Source organism: Callorhinus ursinus, unplaced genomic scaffold (assembly GCF_003265705.2).
Source record: "Callorhinus ursinus isolate GAN/ISIS: 27379988/994484 unplaced genomic scaffold, GSC_fseal_2.0 scaffold33, whole genome shotgun sequence".
In the NCBI taxonomy this organism is placed as follows: domain Eukaryota; kingdom Metazoa; phylum Chordata; class Mammalia; order Carnivora; family Otariidae; genus Callorhinus; species Callorhinus ursinus.
In genome coordinates this window covers 14,945,019-14,961,667 of record NW_027397095.1, presented here as the reverse complement: position 1 = coordinate 14,961,667, position 16,649 = coordinate 14,945,019, and the positions used below count along the sequence as shown (strand labels likewise).

Below are 16,649 nucleotides of genomic sequence, written 5' to 3'. Positions count from 1 at the left end.
CTGACACGTCCCTGGCATTTTGACCTCCGACCACACTGCAGGCCACGAGAGGTTAGGCAGGACAGAATTCATGGTCTTCCTTCCCGACTTTTGCAACTAAAAGGAAACTAGACTGTGACATAGAATTGAAACTAGAAAGAGGCACAAGAACAAAGCAGCTCACGTTGTAAGATTTATATAAATCTTAAATAAATCCAATAAAAACGTGGTTCCTTTTTTTTTTTATTATAAAGCTAAATGTATTCTTATGTAGAAAACCCAAACAGTACAAAACGCATAAAGAAGAAAAAGTCATCCCCCCATAGACAATAACTGTCAACATTTTGGCCAACCTCTTTCTAGACATCTCTGTGTATGTATAAACACATAGATCTTATGTATGTTCTTATACAAAATAGATCCTGTTCATGCCGTTTTATACCTACTGTATTTATTTAATATCACTTTTATCCTATATCAGTATCTCTGGATCACTCACATTCTTAAAGGCTAATGTATTCCATCAACCTAGCTAATTGGGCTATTTGTCATTTTGGGATATCATAAGTAACATTGCATTGAACATCCTTGTGCATGCATGTTAGCTCACTTGTTGAATTACCTCCTTAGAATAAATACCAAGCATTGGGGTTTTCTGGGCTCGGGATTATGCTCATTGGTACAGATTTTACACGTGCAGTTACTTCCCTCTTTGGGCTCTGGATCTGTGGTAGTTTTACATCGCCTCTTTTTTTTTTTTTAAGGTTTTATTTATTTCTTTGTCAGAGAGAGAGAGAGAGAGAGAGAGAGCACAAGCAGGGGGAGGGGCAGAGGGAGAAGCAGGCTCCCTGCGGAGCAAGGAACCTGATGCGGGGCTCGATCCCAGGACCCTGGGATCATGACCTGAGCTGAAGGCAGACACTTAACCTACTGAGCCACCCAGGCGTCCCTACGTCGCCTCTTAGTTTGTTACTCAGATAGATTATGCTTGTCACATGTGTGAACATTCACGACTATGGCATACGCTTCTAGAAGAGATTGAGCAATACAGTGTAAAAGAATTTGAGAACCTGCCATTGAATTATGTGTAAAATATTCTGCACCATATCAAATAAGCCCTTTTAAGCCAATGACATATTTACTTTATTTCTTCAGTGTACTTAGCTGTATGTTCAAGGCATGGAGTTTGAGCTGTGGTCGCGGGCATCATCCCACTTGTAATTTAGGTCAGGAAGAAAATCAACAGTTATTTCAGTATCTCCTGTATGCCAGAATTTTCCATCAGTGTCTCATGTAATCGTCATAGTCTTGTGAAACAGTGTACTTATGGCTGTTTTGGAGGGGAGGGAAGGGCAGATCGCGAGGTGAAGTAAGCTGCCCACCATTACGCAGCCCACAGCAGTGAAGGCAGGATTGGAACCTGGGTCTGTTGGAAAGACCCCTGTCAACAATGGCTGGCAGAATGTAATTACGTACCGCACCCTGTCATGCAATGGTAGCAGAGGTGTTTGCAAGGCAAGGGGGTTCGGGGGGTGGGAGTTAACTTAGGGGGCTACACAGAAGATGGGGGAGTTGGGAGAAGAAGCCTGAGAAGCACGGAGGAGAGGTGGGAAGGTGACCCAATGGGCAGTGGCCTCAGATGGCTTTATCGTCCTGCAACCTTTTCGGACCAACTGATGAGACCGGGAAGTGGTCATTTACTTCAACTAGTTGAACATTTTATTTTGGAGAAGTGTTTTTCTCAACTTCTTCCCGTTTAGGTTGAGGAAGCAGTGCTATGTCAGAGAGAGACCAAAGGTAGGCAGATCTGAACCCGAATCCCAGCTTGTCCATCTTTCAGCAGTGACAAGTTTAGCACTTCCTTGTTTTTTTTTTTTTTAAGATTTTATTTAGATTTTATTATGAGAGAGCAGAGAGGGAGAGCACGTGAACGGGGAGGATGGGCAGAGGGAGAAGCAGACTCCCCGCTGAGCAGGGAGCCCGACACGGGACTCGATCCCAAGACCCAGAGATCATGACCTGAGCCGAAGGCGGACGCTTCACTAACTGAGCCCCCCAGGCACCCCAAGTTTAGCACTTCTTAAGTGCCACTGTATTTCTCTTGCTTCTTTATCAAGTCCCTTATTTTCACAGCACCCCAGCAAAGTAGGTGGGTATTATTACCATACCCATTTTACAGATGAGGAAATTGAGGCACAGGGCCCGTCCAGTAGCTTGCCCGGGGTCACAGAACTTAGAAGATGAGGAACAGGACCTGAAACTAGGCCTAGCAGGTTTCAAAGGCCAGGTGTTTACCCCTGTGTTTACTGGTTCTGTGTTACCCGGGAGAGAGGGAGACTGCCCAGTTCCCCAGAGTTCCCAGAAAGGGCTGTCCGGTGGCCCCAGCCCTTCCAGCAAGGCTGCTCAAACGGCAGTATTATCTATAGGAAGAAGCAGCTCCCAGGGTTTGGTGGACGGTGGGTGTCTGGGGGCCAGTCTAGGCCCTCCCCATCTGTTCATTGGAGCCTTTCTCTTCAGTGGCCTCCTGAGGGACAATGGGGTGACCACAGGAAAGGAGAGACTTGGGTCCATCAAGTAGTTTTGTCTCCCTGACCTCAAGCAGTGACCATGACCAGTCACTTTATTCTCCGCTGCCTGGCACTTTCTTCCCGGATGCCCTGACAGAGCTTGGCCCCCATGTCTCCCAAGGTCAGACCTGATTGACTTTGGGTTGGGCTTGTGGGGGTGATACTGACTCTTGGAGGTCTGCCTCCTTGTGGCTCCGGGGGCTCCCCCTGGGGGACAACAGTTGTTGGCCTGGTGAAAGGGTACAGGGTCTCCCCCCAAAGCCCTGCCGTGCTGTGGGCTCTGTAAGTGCTGGGGACTGGGATGAGGGGGCCTCAACCCCTTCTTTAGAGGGAGGGGGGCAGTCAAGTGGGTAAGAGTTACCCTGAGGTTGGGGGCAGCCACATCCATGCCTCCTAGGTGGAAAAGGATGGCTGGGCCAGAGGCCTTGTCTACAAGGGCCAGACTCCCGGTCCACATGGGGATTCCCGGGCGCTCTCTGGCTACCCTTCTGTGTTCTGGGGACAGGGAGAGTGCTAGAAGCTGATTGGGACAAAAGGCAGAACAACCCCGACAGCGTCCCCCTTGCCTGACAGTGTCCCCCTTACACTGGAATCCCTGGTTGTTTCAAAAAATGAACGCTTCTATGCCTCAGCATCCTCGTATGTAAACGGGAGGAAATGATAGTACCTGCATGCAGGGGCGGCCGTAAGGCTCTGACAAGGTGCGCTGTCCCCAGAAAGCACTCGCTACAGCACTAGGCCGCCATGTTTGCTCAGCAGGATGCCACCAACAGTCGAGCGGCAGTAATGGTGATCACAGATACTCAAGCGAAAGCACTTGCTCTTAGCCATCGTCAGAGTTCTCAAAATTATAATACTCCTTGCTGGCATCAGTGTGGGGAAATGCGCCAAGTGCTGGGAAAGAACAGTAGGCGCTCCATGAACGTTAGCGGTAGCAAAAATCAGTATTGCTGTTCTCATCCGGCCTCTTCGTGTGAGATGTTCGATGCATGGGCCTCAGGGCCAAGAGGCAGCATGGCATGGGCTGTATGTGTAGTCTGGGAGCCCTGGCTGCAAGCTCCCTTATCCGTTCACCGCATAACCTTCTGTAAGCCCTCGGTTTCTTCCTCTGTAAAATGGGTATATCGTAGTGCCTGCGTTCGAGGGTTTTTTTCCTGAAGACCAAGGAAGATAATGCACAAAACCCATCTAGGACAGTTAGGTGACAATCAGGAGGTGTGAGAGCATCCTTCAAGTGCACTGCTTAGCATACCTTCTGCATGGTCAGCAGGGGCTGGCTGCCAGGCGCATCTCCCCACCTGAGCAGCATGATCCTGGGAGTACCAGAAATCAGGTTCTGGGGCCTCGCAAGTGTTTTGGGACGCTCAAGTAATGACTGGGTGTTCCTAGTGTGCAGTACATGGAATCCATACGGGAATTCTTTGGAATAGCTATTACTATGATCATCCCCATTTCTTAGATGAGAAACCTGAGGTGTAGACACAGGATGGGACTTGCCTCAACCCATAAATGGTGGAGCCAGAATTTCAACCCAGGACATTTTAACTCCCCGAGCAGTTTTTAACCACTTCCTTCCCTGCTTGCTGCTTGGGAATTCAAAGGTGAATCAGCCATTCCAAGGGATCCTTACAAGCCATTGGATTCTTGGTGGGGAATTACTTGGGCTCCCACACAGAGTTTTCTTGTCTTTCCTGTACGCCGTGGAGTATTCGCTCTGGAGCAGATGAGATAATGTGTCTGAAATGTTTTGAAAACTGGAACGCACAATCTTAACACAGTTGGTAATACACCAAGTAGAAAAATAAAACTTGGTAGAATCCCAATGATGGGTTTTTCCATTCGAATTCATTGGTGTGGTGTTCCTTTAAACAACAGACTGAACCAACTAACCGGCTCTTTGGAAGATAGTCTATTTGGGAGGAGCTAGACAGTGGATGACACGGTGGTTTCACATGCACTCAAGGAAAACGTATGCAACTTCGGTTGCATCTGCATTCGTAAGCCTTAACCGGAGCACGTGCAGGAAAAAATCAAATTTTGGATCCTCTGTCCCCACCTTGGAAGCCCAGGCGCTCTTGAACTGTAGTGAAGTGTTTTCTTTCTCTTAGCTGCAATTAGTATTAATTGCGAGCGAATTGTTCTGGAGTTACATGCAGCTACATTTGAAAATGCACATCTGGTTCCACTTGAGAAACGCACACTATTTTAGCACATGCCCATGAAGCCGAACGATACGCATTGTATTAATTAGGCCTAAAAAGGCACCTTGCGGACGCAACCAAACACAAGAGACCAAGCAGTAATGGCGACAGTTTTTACTCAGGGACGAAGAGATGTGAGGTTGGTGACAAAATAGAAAATCTGTTTTGAAAGAAGCATCGGGAGCTTTAGGAACCGTATGAAAGGAAACATAGAAACCTATGTTCAGGGTCCTAGACATGACCCTGTGTTAGATGTCAGCATTCGACGCTAAACACCCTACTAGGGAATCATCAGCTACACAACTGTTATGTACGAAGTCACATAAAAATGTCTAATGGAAGTCATTCCCCCCCCCAGGGAATTTTCTCAGCGACGAATCCGCATCCTGAAATTTTTCTGGTTGCAAGAATTGAAAAGGTGCTCCAGGGAAACATCGCGCACTGTGCGGAACCCTACATCAAAAATTCAGACCCAGCAAAGGTATCGATAGAGCTCATTTGTGAATATTTCGGTTTAATGTAACATTCGCCTTTTACTGGTATTTTAAATTGTACTGTTAATGACCCCTCCAAAGAGCCTTATTCTCTAAATATGGGATGCTAGGTGAGTATGCATGTTTCAGTTTGAACATGACTTTTCCCCCCTTTTCATTTATGTTCTGTTTACACGACAGTCTGATTTCTGCTTGCTTATCAAAATAAGAGCTAAAGGCTGTTAGGCGACATCTGTTCATTGACACCGTATCCTTGGCAATAGCTACTCTTTATTACCAGCTCTTACATCCAGCCCTAGAATGTCAGAGCTGGGGAGGTTCAGCCCCGCGGTTCCCAAATGCCAATCTACACTCATATTTCCTCCTGTCTGGGATGAGCAAAAGAAAGACAAGAGAATGAGTGATTCACGCAGCTAAATGTATTCCATTTGAGGGGCTGGCCTCTATGCTGGGATTTTTGTTCTTCCTACCTTTTGAACATTATGCCTGTATGTCTTTCACGAAATGTCGGCAGATGAAATGGTAGCACCTGTTTTGACTGGAGGACGTCTTTGGCTGGCACCATGAAAAGTCCGTGACCCCTATAACCGTCTAAATTTCTGGATTGTGAAATCCAGACTTCTGCAAATTAGTGACCTGGTCCTTTCCTCTCGTTTTATAAATGAGAAAACGGAGGCCCTGAGAGCGAAAGTGTGCGTGGCACAGTTCATGAGCAGCAGTCTGGCTACTGAGTATTTACGAAGAGTCAATCTGTCGTAGGTGGCATTTAGTTGTGTGTCCAAATAGTGTTTATTGAGCGGAAGAGGCAGAGGAGACATGTGACTAATTTGCGTGGGAGAGAAAAGTCTCAGTGATGTAGATAAGAGCCTCTAGCATTCTGCATCCCCAGGGACAAGCATCCAGCCAGCATTTCACAGCCGGTTTAGCCTCTCTGGGCTGTTAATCTTCCGTCAGCTCCTAGCGCCTGTGCAAACAGCAGTTCCTTGCCCAACTAAACTAATTGCATTGACTCTTGGTCACTTGGCTTTTATCTTGGGAGTAAAAAGGTCAACTGTATTCAGAACAAACTTCTCCCAAGAATAATGAGTGTCTGCCTGCTCATGTGTGAAAGGAAATACACATTAAAACTGCTCAAAATTTTCCCAGTAGACGTCTTTGGTACAAAACGTGCCCTACACCTCTTTTCGTCCATCTTCCGATATCTAGATGAAGGCTCTGTTAATGAGAAAACACAAAACGCTTAAAAAGACTCTTGGGGCGTCTTAGTGGCTCAGTCGGTTAGATGTGCGCCTTCGGCTCATGTCATGATCCCAGGGTCCTGGGCTCCCTGCTCAGCGGCGGGGGGGGGGGGGGGGGGAGGGGCCCGCTTCACCTTCACCCTCTCCCTCTGCTGTTCCCCTGCTTGTGCTCTCTCTCTGTCAAAAAAGAAAAAAGAAAAAGAAATTAAAGAAAAAAGAAAACTCTAGTCTTGGAAAGTGGGTAGCTGACGAGTGTCGTGTTTTTATTGGGAGCTCTTTCTTTATCTCTTTTGCCGGACTTTGATGTTTTACGTTGGTAAGTGGGGGAAGTGATTGTGTATGGTGAGTCTCTGGTCATTTGAACACATACGAGCGTGTCTCCTTATTTCTGCCCCCAGACGGCCCAGAAGGTGCACAGGACAGCAAAGCAAGTGTGTAGCCGCCTTGGACAATACAGGATGCCCTTTGCTTGGGCTGCCAGGTTTGTACAAATATAATCCTGACCTTTCTGTTCACTCTCATCTGTAAAGTTCACAGCTGTTGTCCTTGTCGGCAGCATGTAGCAGGGGGGCTCTGACACGCCAGGTCTATCCTGGGACACTTGAGATGTGGCTGAGTCCGCTCGGGCTGCTATAACAAAGTGCTACGGACCAGGTAGCTCCAACAGCAAACACTTCTCTCTCACAGTGCTGGGGGCTGGGAGTCTTGCGATCTAGGGTGCCCGCATGGCCAGGTTCTGGTGAGGAGCCTCTTTCAGGCTGCAGACAGCTAGCTGGCTTCTCCTTTATCTTCACATAATGGAAAGGAAGTGAGCCCCCTCTCTGGCCTCTTCTAAGGGCACTAATCCCATTCACGAGGGCTCCACCCCCCCCCCCGACCTAATCACCTCCCACACACCCCTCCTAATACCGGCACCTTGGGGTTTGGGTTTCCATGGAGAATCCGTTCTCTTGAAATTTGCCGTGCCTCAAGGAACCTTTCATTTCTTCATCTGTGGTGCTTCAGGGAAATTTGCTTTGGCCTTGGTTCCTGACCTGACTGACACCAGTTAATTTTATTGCACTTTAAAGCAGAGCTTATTTGCTAAAGTAATGGAATTTTTTTTTTTTGCCCCCAGAAAACCCAAAATTGTAGTGAATTATGTACAGTGTGCCCACTATTTCAGAGTTGGCTAGGTTTATGCTTCGAAAAGCTATCCTAGAATATTTCTGGAAAACGTACTAAAAATGAGAAGGCAGAAGAATGCAAGTGTTAAGTGCAAGCGGGTAATTAATTAATAGACTTGCTTTCTGATGACAAATGCGGGAAACCCGTCACGAGTAGTGTATACGGCAGGATGTTATCTCTAGCTCATCTCTTCTGGTACGTTACGTTCTTTTCTTTTCTTTTCTTTTTTTTTTTTCCCCAATTCTTGCATGTCTACATACAGTGATCACTTAAAATGTCTTTCTTGCTTATCCCCTGCCTTTGAAGTCCAGGTTCACTGTCTTGTTTGTGCTACAGCCTGTACAGCTCATTGGAACTCCTCGGGAAAGGGCACCATGTTCTGAATAATTCAATTATGTTCAGTGGGTGTTGGGGAGTAGCATAAGGATAGGAGATTCTAAGTTAATTAACTCTTCTGTCACTATTTATAATCATTTCATTTGGGGGAAGCTTTCAAAATGTATTGTGTGTTGGTAGATGAAAAGGCACACTTGTCCTTGTTTTGCAGGCTGGTTAAAAAAAAAAACAAAACAGGGTTAGGTGAATGGCAGCGAGTCGCGGAGGTTTGTCTATTTAGGCATTAGAGGAGGTGAAGTATGGTTCGTGAATAGACACATCCTTAGTGGTGCTCCGGCCTGAGATCTCAGTCAGTTCCTGCTGTTGGGATAATTTAGAGTTATCTGCTAACCCACAAGGCGGTGGTCTAAGTGCTTTAACGTGTACCTTCTTGAGAGGTGAGTACTGTTATTCCTACCTTGGAGATGAGGAAATTCAGGCATGGAACTAGTAAAAAAAAAAAAAAAATCCTTGGGGCGCCTGGGTGGCTCAGTCATTAAGCGTCTCTCTTCGGCTCAGGTCACGATCCCAGGGTCCTGGGATTGAGCCCTGCATCGGGCTCCCTGCTCAGCGGGGAGCCCGCTTTTCCCTCTCCCACTCCCCCTGCTTGTGCTTTCTCTCTCTGTCAAATAAATAAATAAAATCTTAAAAAAAAAAAAATCCTTGCCCAACTTCACATAACATATGGTGGAGCGGGGATCTGAACCCACAGCACGTGACCTCCGCCCACACTAGACCACTGTGGCGCGCGGCCCACTGCCCAGGCTGTCGGAGGAGCCGTTTGATGCTGTTTGGTCAGCAGAAAAATTGACTTAAAATCCTTCAAAGGTGGAAGCTCTGATCCCCCGTGCTGATGAGGAATTGGGCTCCTTTTTCCTTCTTCCATTGTTTTGGCTGTCAGAAGCAGCAAGAACTCACTCTAAAGGCTTGCCTGGGATATTTTAAAGATGTACGCTAAACCCCTGTTTACTGAAAATAAAGGAGGTATGCTTAGAAGTAGGAACAGTGGTTCATGCCTAGAACCACGTCTTCAGAGGCTCTGCCGGGGGGAATTATGTTTTTGGCTAGAGCTGCTTCCAGTGTTGGGAGCTTGGACATTACTTCCCATTTTCACAGTAAGTAGCTGCTTAAAAATGGAAGAAGGGGAATGGGGGGAGGTAGGGAATCATCCACATTCATATTTGGAAACTCTACATATCTCTTGTAAATTTCGTATAAATCGACCCTAAAGATCTAACTTAATGGTCATCAACTTTGAGATAATACTTTACCTTTGATTCAAATGCGTGCGTTTTATATATCCGGCTTGGTGAATTTTCACAAATGTTTCCAGTCATGTGACTACCACGCCAACCAAGATCTGGACCGTTTCTGTCACTTCAGAAAGTTTCCTCATGCCCCTGTCCAGTCAGCCATCCCACGCCCATCAGTCAGCCACCAATCTGATGGTTATCACTACAGATGACTTTTTTCTATTCTAGTATGTACTCTTGCATTTGGTTTCTTGTGCTCAGTCTGGTTTCGAGATTCATCCATATTGTTGTATGTATCAGCCCTTCACTCTGAGTAGTATTCCATTGTATGAATACATGACTGTGTATCCATTCACTTGTTGATGAATATGTGGGCTGTTTCCTTTTGGGGATATAACAAATAAGTCAGCTATGAACATTTAATGCCATGTGGCATTAAACGCAGGATCAGAGGGTGAGTGTGTGCTGAATTTCATGAGAAATTACCAAACGAGTTTTCCAAACTGGTTGTACCACATTATACACACACCAATACTAAGTTTGTCATAATTTGTCAATACTTCAGAATTAAAAAAAATTCTGTTGCCGTTTTAGACCCATTTTCAAAGATACTCAAGGTTCTCTGGATCTGGATGGGAGATTTTCTCCTTTGTATAAACAAGACAGTAGCAAGCTTTCAAATGAAGACATTCTCAAGTTGCTCTCAGAATACAAGAAGTAAGTGTGTTACTGTAGTAAATCAATCAAATAGATGAATTATCATTTCTTGAAATGATGAATGTGAGTCATACATGGGAGAAACTGAATGCTTTGGAGCATTTTTGGATTTGGAAGCCAGTGCATTCAGTAATCATAAATTTTAAGTATAAAATATTTCTTATTTTACACCTAGGCCAGAGAAGACCAAATTGCAGATTATTCCTGGGCAGCTCAACATCACAGTAGAATGTGTTCCTGTGGATTTATCAAGTAAGAATTCACTTGTTACAAATAAACCTTAAAGGGCTATGTTTGAATCTCAAATTTTCATCTTTCGATACATTTTTTTTAAGATTTTATTTATTTGAGAGAGAGAGAATGAGAGAGAGAGCACATGAGAGGGGGGAGGGTCAGAGGGAGAAGCAGACTCCCTGCCGAGCAGGGAGCCCGATGCGGGACTCGATCGAGGGACCCCAGGATCATGACCTGAGCCGAAGGCAGTCGCTTAACCGACTGAGCCACCCAGGCGCCCTTTTCAATACATTTCTTGAGGTTTACATGGTGTATTAAGTTCCTAGGGCTGTGTAAGAAACTCCTACCAACTGGGTGGCTTAGGATGACAGATTCATTCTCTCACGGCTCTGGAAGCTAGAAGTCAAGGTCAAGGCATCAGCAGGGCTGTGTTCCCTTTCAGTGCTCTAAGGAAGACTCCCCAGTCATTGGATTTAGGGCCCACCCTAAACGAGTATGACCTCATCTTAACCATTTATATCTGCAAAGACCCTGTTTCCAACTGAGCCAGCCAGATGCCCCTGCAAAGGCCCTATTTCCAAATACAGTCACATTCTGAGGTTCTGGTGGCTGTGAATTTGGGGGGGACACTATTCAATCCAGTACACGTGGTGAATAGTTACAAATCAGGAAGGGTATTAAGTTGATTTTATCAGATGCTGTTTCACATATAATATCCTGTTTTGGGTGTTCCCTAGTCAGTTTCTGCGGCTTTTTGCCTTGGAGAAATCCCATCAGGGGATCCAAAAGAGAGTTTCTTTTCCTCTCTAAAGACAAGAATCTAAAAAATCTCAGAAGAAGAATGGACAGAAGACAGAAAAGACACTTTGCAGGAAATAAAATGGAGTGGCTAATAAAAACTTGAAAAATGTTCGAATCTTCATAATAATCCCACTAATGCAAATTAAAGTAGCAAGATGCTTTTGCTTCTCTGTCGCATTTACAAACATGTTTAAAGCGAAACCGTCTACTGCTGGCTAGGTAGTAGGAACACGATGTGGTAATTGATGTTCATAGATGTTCATAACTAAGGCATTTTGATTCTGAGCTTCTCTCTATCTGTTCACTCACTGAATAAACTTTGCAATTATGGAGATTCAAGTCTAGAAGGAGTGACACACAGTAAATGAGAAGACAAATGAGCGATTCGAGTTGGCGATTGGGGTGGGCTGCTTTAAAAAGGGTGACCAAGGGAGGCCTTGCTCCAGCTCAGGAACTGAAGAGCGAGAAGGAGCCAGCACGTGGTGGTTGGAGACGGTACATTCCAGACTGAGGGCGTTGCATACGGAACGACCATGAGGCGGGAGCAAGCTTGGTTCATAGGAGCAGAAAGGAAGGCAGTGTGGTGTGTGATGGGAATAATGAAGATGGGAATGAAGCAGGAGAGGGTCTGCAGGAAATTGTACAGACCATGGTAACTCTTTAAAGGGTTGGATTTTATTCCATGTGCAGTAAGAGGTCACTAAAGGACCATAAGCAGGGGAGTGGCATTCAACTTACACTCCAAAACACCCAAGAGTACATCGATTATTTTTTCCTAAAGAAATAATTTGGAATGTAGACAGGAGTTTGTGCATAAAGGTGCTCTTTTCTGTGTTATTTTGGAGGGAGATTGGAAACAACCTAAGAATCTAATGCCATCGGTGTGGTTAAGGCATGATGATACACCAGGAAACTTTATGCAGCCGTGAAAAATGATGTTTATAAAGAGTTCACAGAATAAAACATTAGATCAAATGCCAAAAAAAAAAAATCCCAACCCAGGATCAAGTTCTATATATATATATATATATATATATATACAGCAGGATTTGAGTATTATATAAAACAGTCATCAAAAGGAGATTAAGAAGAAAAATGCCAAAATATTAACAGTAGTTATCTCTGGATAGTGGAGCGATCACTTGTTTCTGTGTGCCTTTACTCTCCATCTCCAGATATTCTATTGTAAGTATCACTATAATAATTGGAGAAAACCGGGGCACCTGGGTGGCTCAGTCGTTAAGCGTCTGCCTTCGGCTCAGGTCATGATCCCAGGGTCCTGGGATCGAGCCCCGCATCGGGCTCCCTGCTCAGGAGGAAGCCTGCTTCTCCCTCTCCCACTCCCCCTGCTTGTGGTCCCTCTCTCGCTGTGTCTCTCTCTGTCAAATAAATAAATAAAATCTTAAAAAAAAATAATTGGAGAAAACCGAACCTAACAGAAAACACTGTGTGCTCAGGTGTAACTCTTCCTGGGTCTTCCTGCTCCATCAGTACCACAGTGCAGCAAGGACAAGCAATGTTAGAGCTCCTTTGGTGTATGAATCACCTCTAGTCCCATGGCTGCTTCGGTAACCCTGGCCACCACACTTCTCCGAACCTTTGTGTTTTTCACCTTCAGGAATACTGAATTTATTATTTGTAACACATCCTAAGATCTGTCATTTCCAAAGGCCTCTCGTGTTTCTTAGGTGAAAATTGCACCTGCACCAAGTTAACCTTTTTCAGAGTGACTATCCATGAGCTAATTGGAGGCATACATTTACTGTTAGTTCCCTGATACCAATAAAAATTTGCAGTGAAAGCTAAATTGCAGCCACAGGAGGAAAAATGTCATGTATTTCTTTGCAGAGTTTAAATTTGTCAAAATTATGATGTGTTATATTTGGCAAATCACTCTACATTGAGAACAAACTAGCAGTCGTGTCTGGTTTGGATGGTTCTACTAAAATCAGTACCAGGCTACGCCATTTTGTCCTTCTGGGTGCTTAAAGTGGTTGTATGACTTTTTTGTCAATCACTAAGAATTGTTTGTTAAATCACTCTTTGAGAACGCGGTCCGGGTATATTTTTATAAGGCAGGAATGTGTTCGTGATTGCTAGATTCTATTATCTTTGCCTGTTTTCTTTCTTCTGGTATAGATTGTATTACTTCTTCATATGTGCCCCTGAAGCCTTTCGAAAAGAATTGTCAAAATATTACTGTGGAAGTCGAAGAGTTTGTTCCAGAAATGACAAAATACTGTTATCCATTTACTATTTACAAAAACCATCTGTATGTATATCCCTTGCAATTAAAATACGATAGCCAGAAAACATTTGCCAAGGTAAGCGGTGTAAACTATACATTTTTGGGTATAAAATGCTATTTATAATTTTCTGGTTTTAGGACTCATTTTGAGTGATTAATCATTTTTAGGCGAGGAACATTGCGGTCTGTGTGGAATTCCGGGATTCAGATGAAAGCGATGCTAGCGCTCTAAAGGTTTGTTTATGATCTTGATAAGCATACACTTTTAATGTAAAGATAAATATTTTGGGGGCGCCTGGGTGGCTCAGTGGGTTGGGTGTCTGCCTTTGGCTCAGGTCATGATCCCAGAGTCCTGGGATCGAGCCCCGCATCAGGCTCCCTGCTCAGCGAGGAACCCGCTTCTCCCTCTCCCTCTGCCCCTCCCCCCCAATTGTGCGCAAGTGCTCGCTCTCTCAAATAAATAAATAAATAAAATCTTAAAAAGAAATAAAGATTTTGGTACTTGGTAGTTTCACAGGCTAAGTTTAATTTCTCTAAACTCCACAAAGAAAATGTACTCAAGTGATGAAGGTAATACTGCCTTTTCTACTCTTACACGTTAACTGTGAGGATTAAGTATTTAAGAAATAACCAAATGAGGTAGGAGGGTGTGTAGCTTTAAAAATGGGTCAGCTTCATATACCAGCGTTTTGCTTTTGCTCCTCTTTGATTTTGCGTTGCTCTGATGTGCCATCACAAGGTCATTTTCTCCTATGACCTGATAGTTTCTAATGGTATCATCAGGGGACTATAAACTCCTTTCTCCTTGAAACCTGAACTGGCTTTGAGCTAACAGAAGCACAGCATGACTGCTTTGATCTGAGATAGGACTTCTCCCCTGGCAGTGGCCAAATGGTGCCTCCAAACTTGGATTCATGGTGGAGGCAAAGCAGAATCTCCGTATTCTCCGATAGAGCAATCCTTAAATACCTCTCACGTCACAGTGCCTTTATCTTTTCACTCTTGAGAGCGTTAAACAGAGGCCCGAAAGAGAAGTTCTGAGAGCATCTAGCTGTCACAGTTTGTTTATCTGGCCCCCTACTTCTCTAGCTTGAGCCTAAATCAGACAGATGGACAGCCAGTCCTCCATTCAAACCTCCTGGGGAAAAAGCCTGGAAGCCCCTGACTAAGTCGTTGAATGTTTAATAACCCCTACCTTTGAAAAGAGATGTTTCGTTGTTTTTGGGTTTTTTTGGTGTTCTCCCCCCCTCGCCCCCGAGAAACCTAAGAATTAGCTGGCTCAAATTAGGTGTATTTTCTCTGATTCCCCCCTCACTGGAGATGAGAAAGACTCTTCCTTTTCCCCCATGCAATGTCCATATTTAAGGAGAATTGGCGATGCATTCACATGGAGTTCTGAATTTCATTTCTTAGCTGGCCTAGAGGCTGGCTCTGAAGTAACAGGGTGAGGCAATTAGTACCTTGGCATGCTGACTCCATATTTATCCTTGAGCTTATTGGGCCTGCGGAAGTGCAAAACTCACACCAGAAATGCAATCGGATCTTTTCATGGAACCATAGAAAGCCTCGCATTTATTTTATGGGTCTCACAGAAAGCCAGTGAATTTTAAAACAGGGCTCATAAAGTAAGCGAACAGTAAGCTTGTCTGTAGCTTAGTGGACGTTCAGTTTTTAATCCCTTTAGGCTGGGAATGTGTCTGCTGGTATGCGCGTGTTTTAGCTCCTCACCTTGCCCACCGCCCAAGGAGCATCCAGCAAATGTTGCTCACTGCCTGGCGGGGAGCTTCTCAAGAAAGGCAAGTAGCACGAGAGAAGTAAGCTTTCCAGATCTGGTTTCAGAATGTTCCCTTTCCAAATGATTAGCCATGTTTGACTTCTTGCTGTCAACCAATTGGGAAGTGCATTTTTTTTTTTTTTTGATGACTGGAAATTCAGAAGCATCCATGCAGCCAAGTTCCGAGATGTCTGGGGTGTAGCTGGAGTGACTGTAAATGATTCGGAATTTACAAGCTCACGGTGAGAGCCTGGTGCGCTTGGCCATGGCCTTGGGCTCACAGATGCCTCCAACCGTGTGTGGTTCCATTGCGTTATATTTAAAGGCCTTCACTGAGATGGGTGACTCCGTTTCCTTCTTTTGCAGTGTATTTACGGAAAACCCGCCGGGTCTGTTTTTACCACAAATGCTTATGCTGTTGTCTCGCATCACAACCAAAATCCAGAGTTCTATGATGAGGTGAGAACGCATTTTTCCGATGTTCGTAAAACACGGCGGTGGCTCTTCTTTTTCTCTTCATCTCCATCATTTTCTCTGCCCTTGCAATCCCTGAACATTTTGTCCCGTGAAAATAGAAAGCGTCACACCAAGGCAAAGGGCTCGATGCCCTTTGATGACGGTGGAATGTGCCCACAAAGGGAAGGGGCTCCGGCGAGAGGTAACCATGGAGGGAACAAACATGAGACGAGAGCTAGGATTCTAGCCTCGCCTTGACAACTGGCTCTGTGACCTTGAGCAGGCCACTTCCCCTTTCCCGAGTCTCCATTTCCTCAGCCTTCAAAGAAGAAATTCAGAAGAGATCTTCTGAAGGCCCTTCTAGATCTTTCTTCCTGCGGTTTTGCATGGGGCCGGGGGCGCAGCCGCTCTGTAAGTGAAATGCTTTGAGAGACACAGCAGCACGTGGGGGCCGCCAGAACCCCACTGGGTGCTCTAATGCGTCAGTGCAATGTAGACGAAGGGGAGTGTCTCTCAAGCTCCATGCTCCCCTCCACCCCAGTCTACCTCTCCGGCTCTGCCTCTGCCTCTCTTTCCTTCCCCTTCTCTGCGTCTCTCTGTGCTTGCCAGTGTCTCTCTTGGTGTCTCTGTCCCAGCCTCCTCCAGTCGGCGTGTCCCTGGCTTAGCCAAATCTGCAGACTGTTTTTTGATTCCTCCGTGTCTCCAGGAACCTGGCTATGCATCCCAGGCCGCAAGCTTTGCTCTTTCTGCTTCTCAGGGTTCTTTGTCTGACACCATCCCCCCTGCTGTCACGATTTTTCCCCAGGTCCACCTGCTGTTGTCAGGAGGCTTTGCACCCCAGCTTTGGGCCGCCTCCCTTTCTCCATCCAATGCTCTTGGTGTTGGGGGGGATGGGGAGGAGCATAGCGGTGCCTTGCGGTTTTGCCCCCCAGGGAGAGAGTGTGCCCATATTTATGTGCAGCAGAGCATTAGATACCCAGATGGTCTGGCTGCTATGAATAGGCGTGTTCCGTGGTGAAATATACCTACAACAGAAATTAGTTCTAACACCAAAACCCTGCCTTGCGTGAATGATGATGAGGCCAGATGTCCAGCACCAAGCTGTTTTAATATGTCCCCCTCTCTCATCGACACCAGTCACTCCA

At 45.5% G+C, this 16,649-nt stretch overlaps 1 protein-coding gene across 4 annotated transcripts in view; it reads left to right on the top strand.

Annotated features, from left to right (window-relative positions):
• The window catches only part of DOCK11 (dedicator of cytokinesis 11), a 182,776-nt gene that overhangs the window by 75,133 nt on the left and 90,994 nt on the right, over positions 1 to 16,649 (top strand). For all 4 annotated transcript variants that reach the window (XR_003204580.2, XM_025852726.2, XM_025852727.2 and 1 more), the window contains 7 exons: positions 5,106 to 5,228; positions 6,878 to 6,960; positions 9,869 to 9,991; positions 10,167 to 10,243; positions 13,166 to 13,350; positions 13,443 to 13,508; positions 15,415 to 15,507. Coding sequence is in view for 3 of the 4 variants with exons in the window: in XM_025852726.2 (XP_025708511.1) it covers positions 5,106 to 5,228; positions 6,878 to 6,960; positions 9,869 to 9,991; positions 10,167 to 10,243; positions 13,166 to 13,350; positions 13,443 to 13,508; positions 15,415 to 15,507 (750 nt within the window). In the remaining variant the exon portion in view is untranslated. The remainder of the gene's footprint in view (positions 1 to 5,105; positions 5,229 to 6,877; positions 6,961 to 9,868; positions 9,992 to 10,166; positions 10,244 to 13,165; positions 13,351 to 13,442; positions 13,509 to 15,414; positions 15,508 to 16,649) is intronic.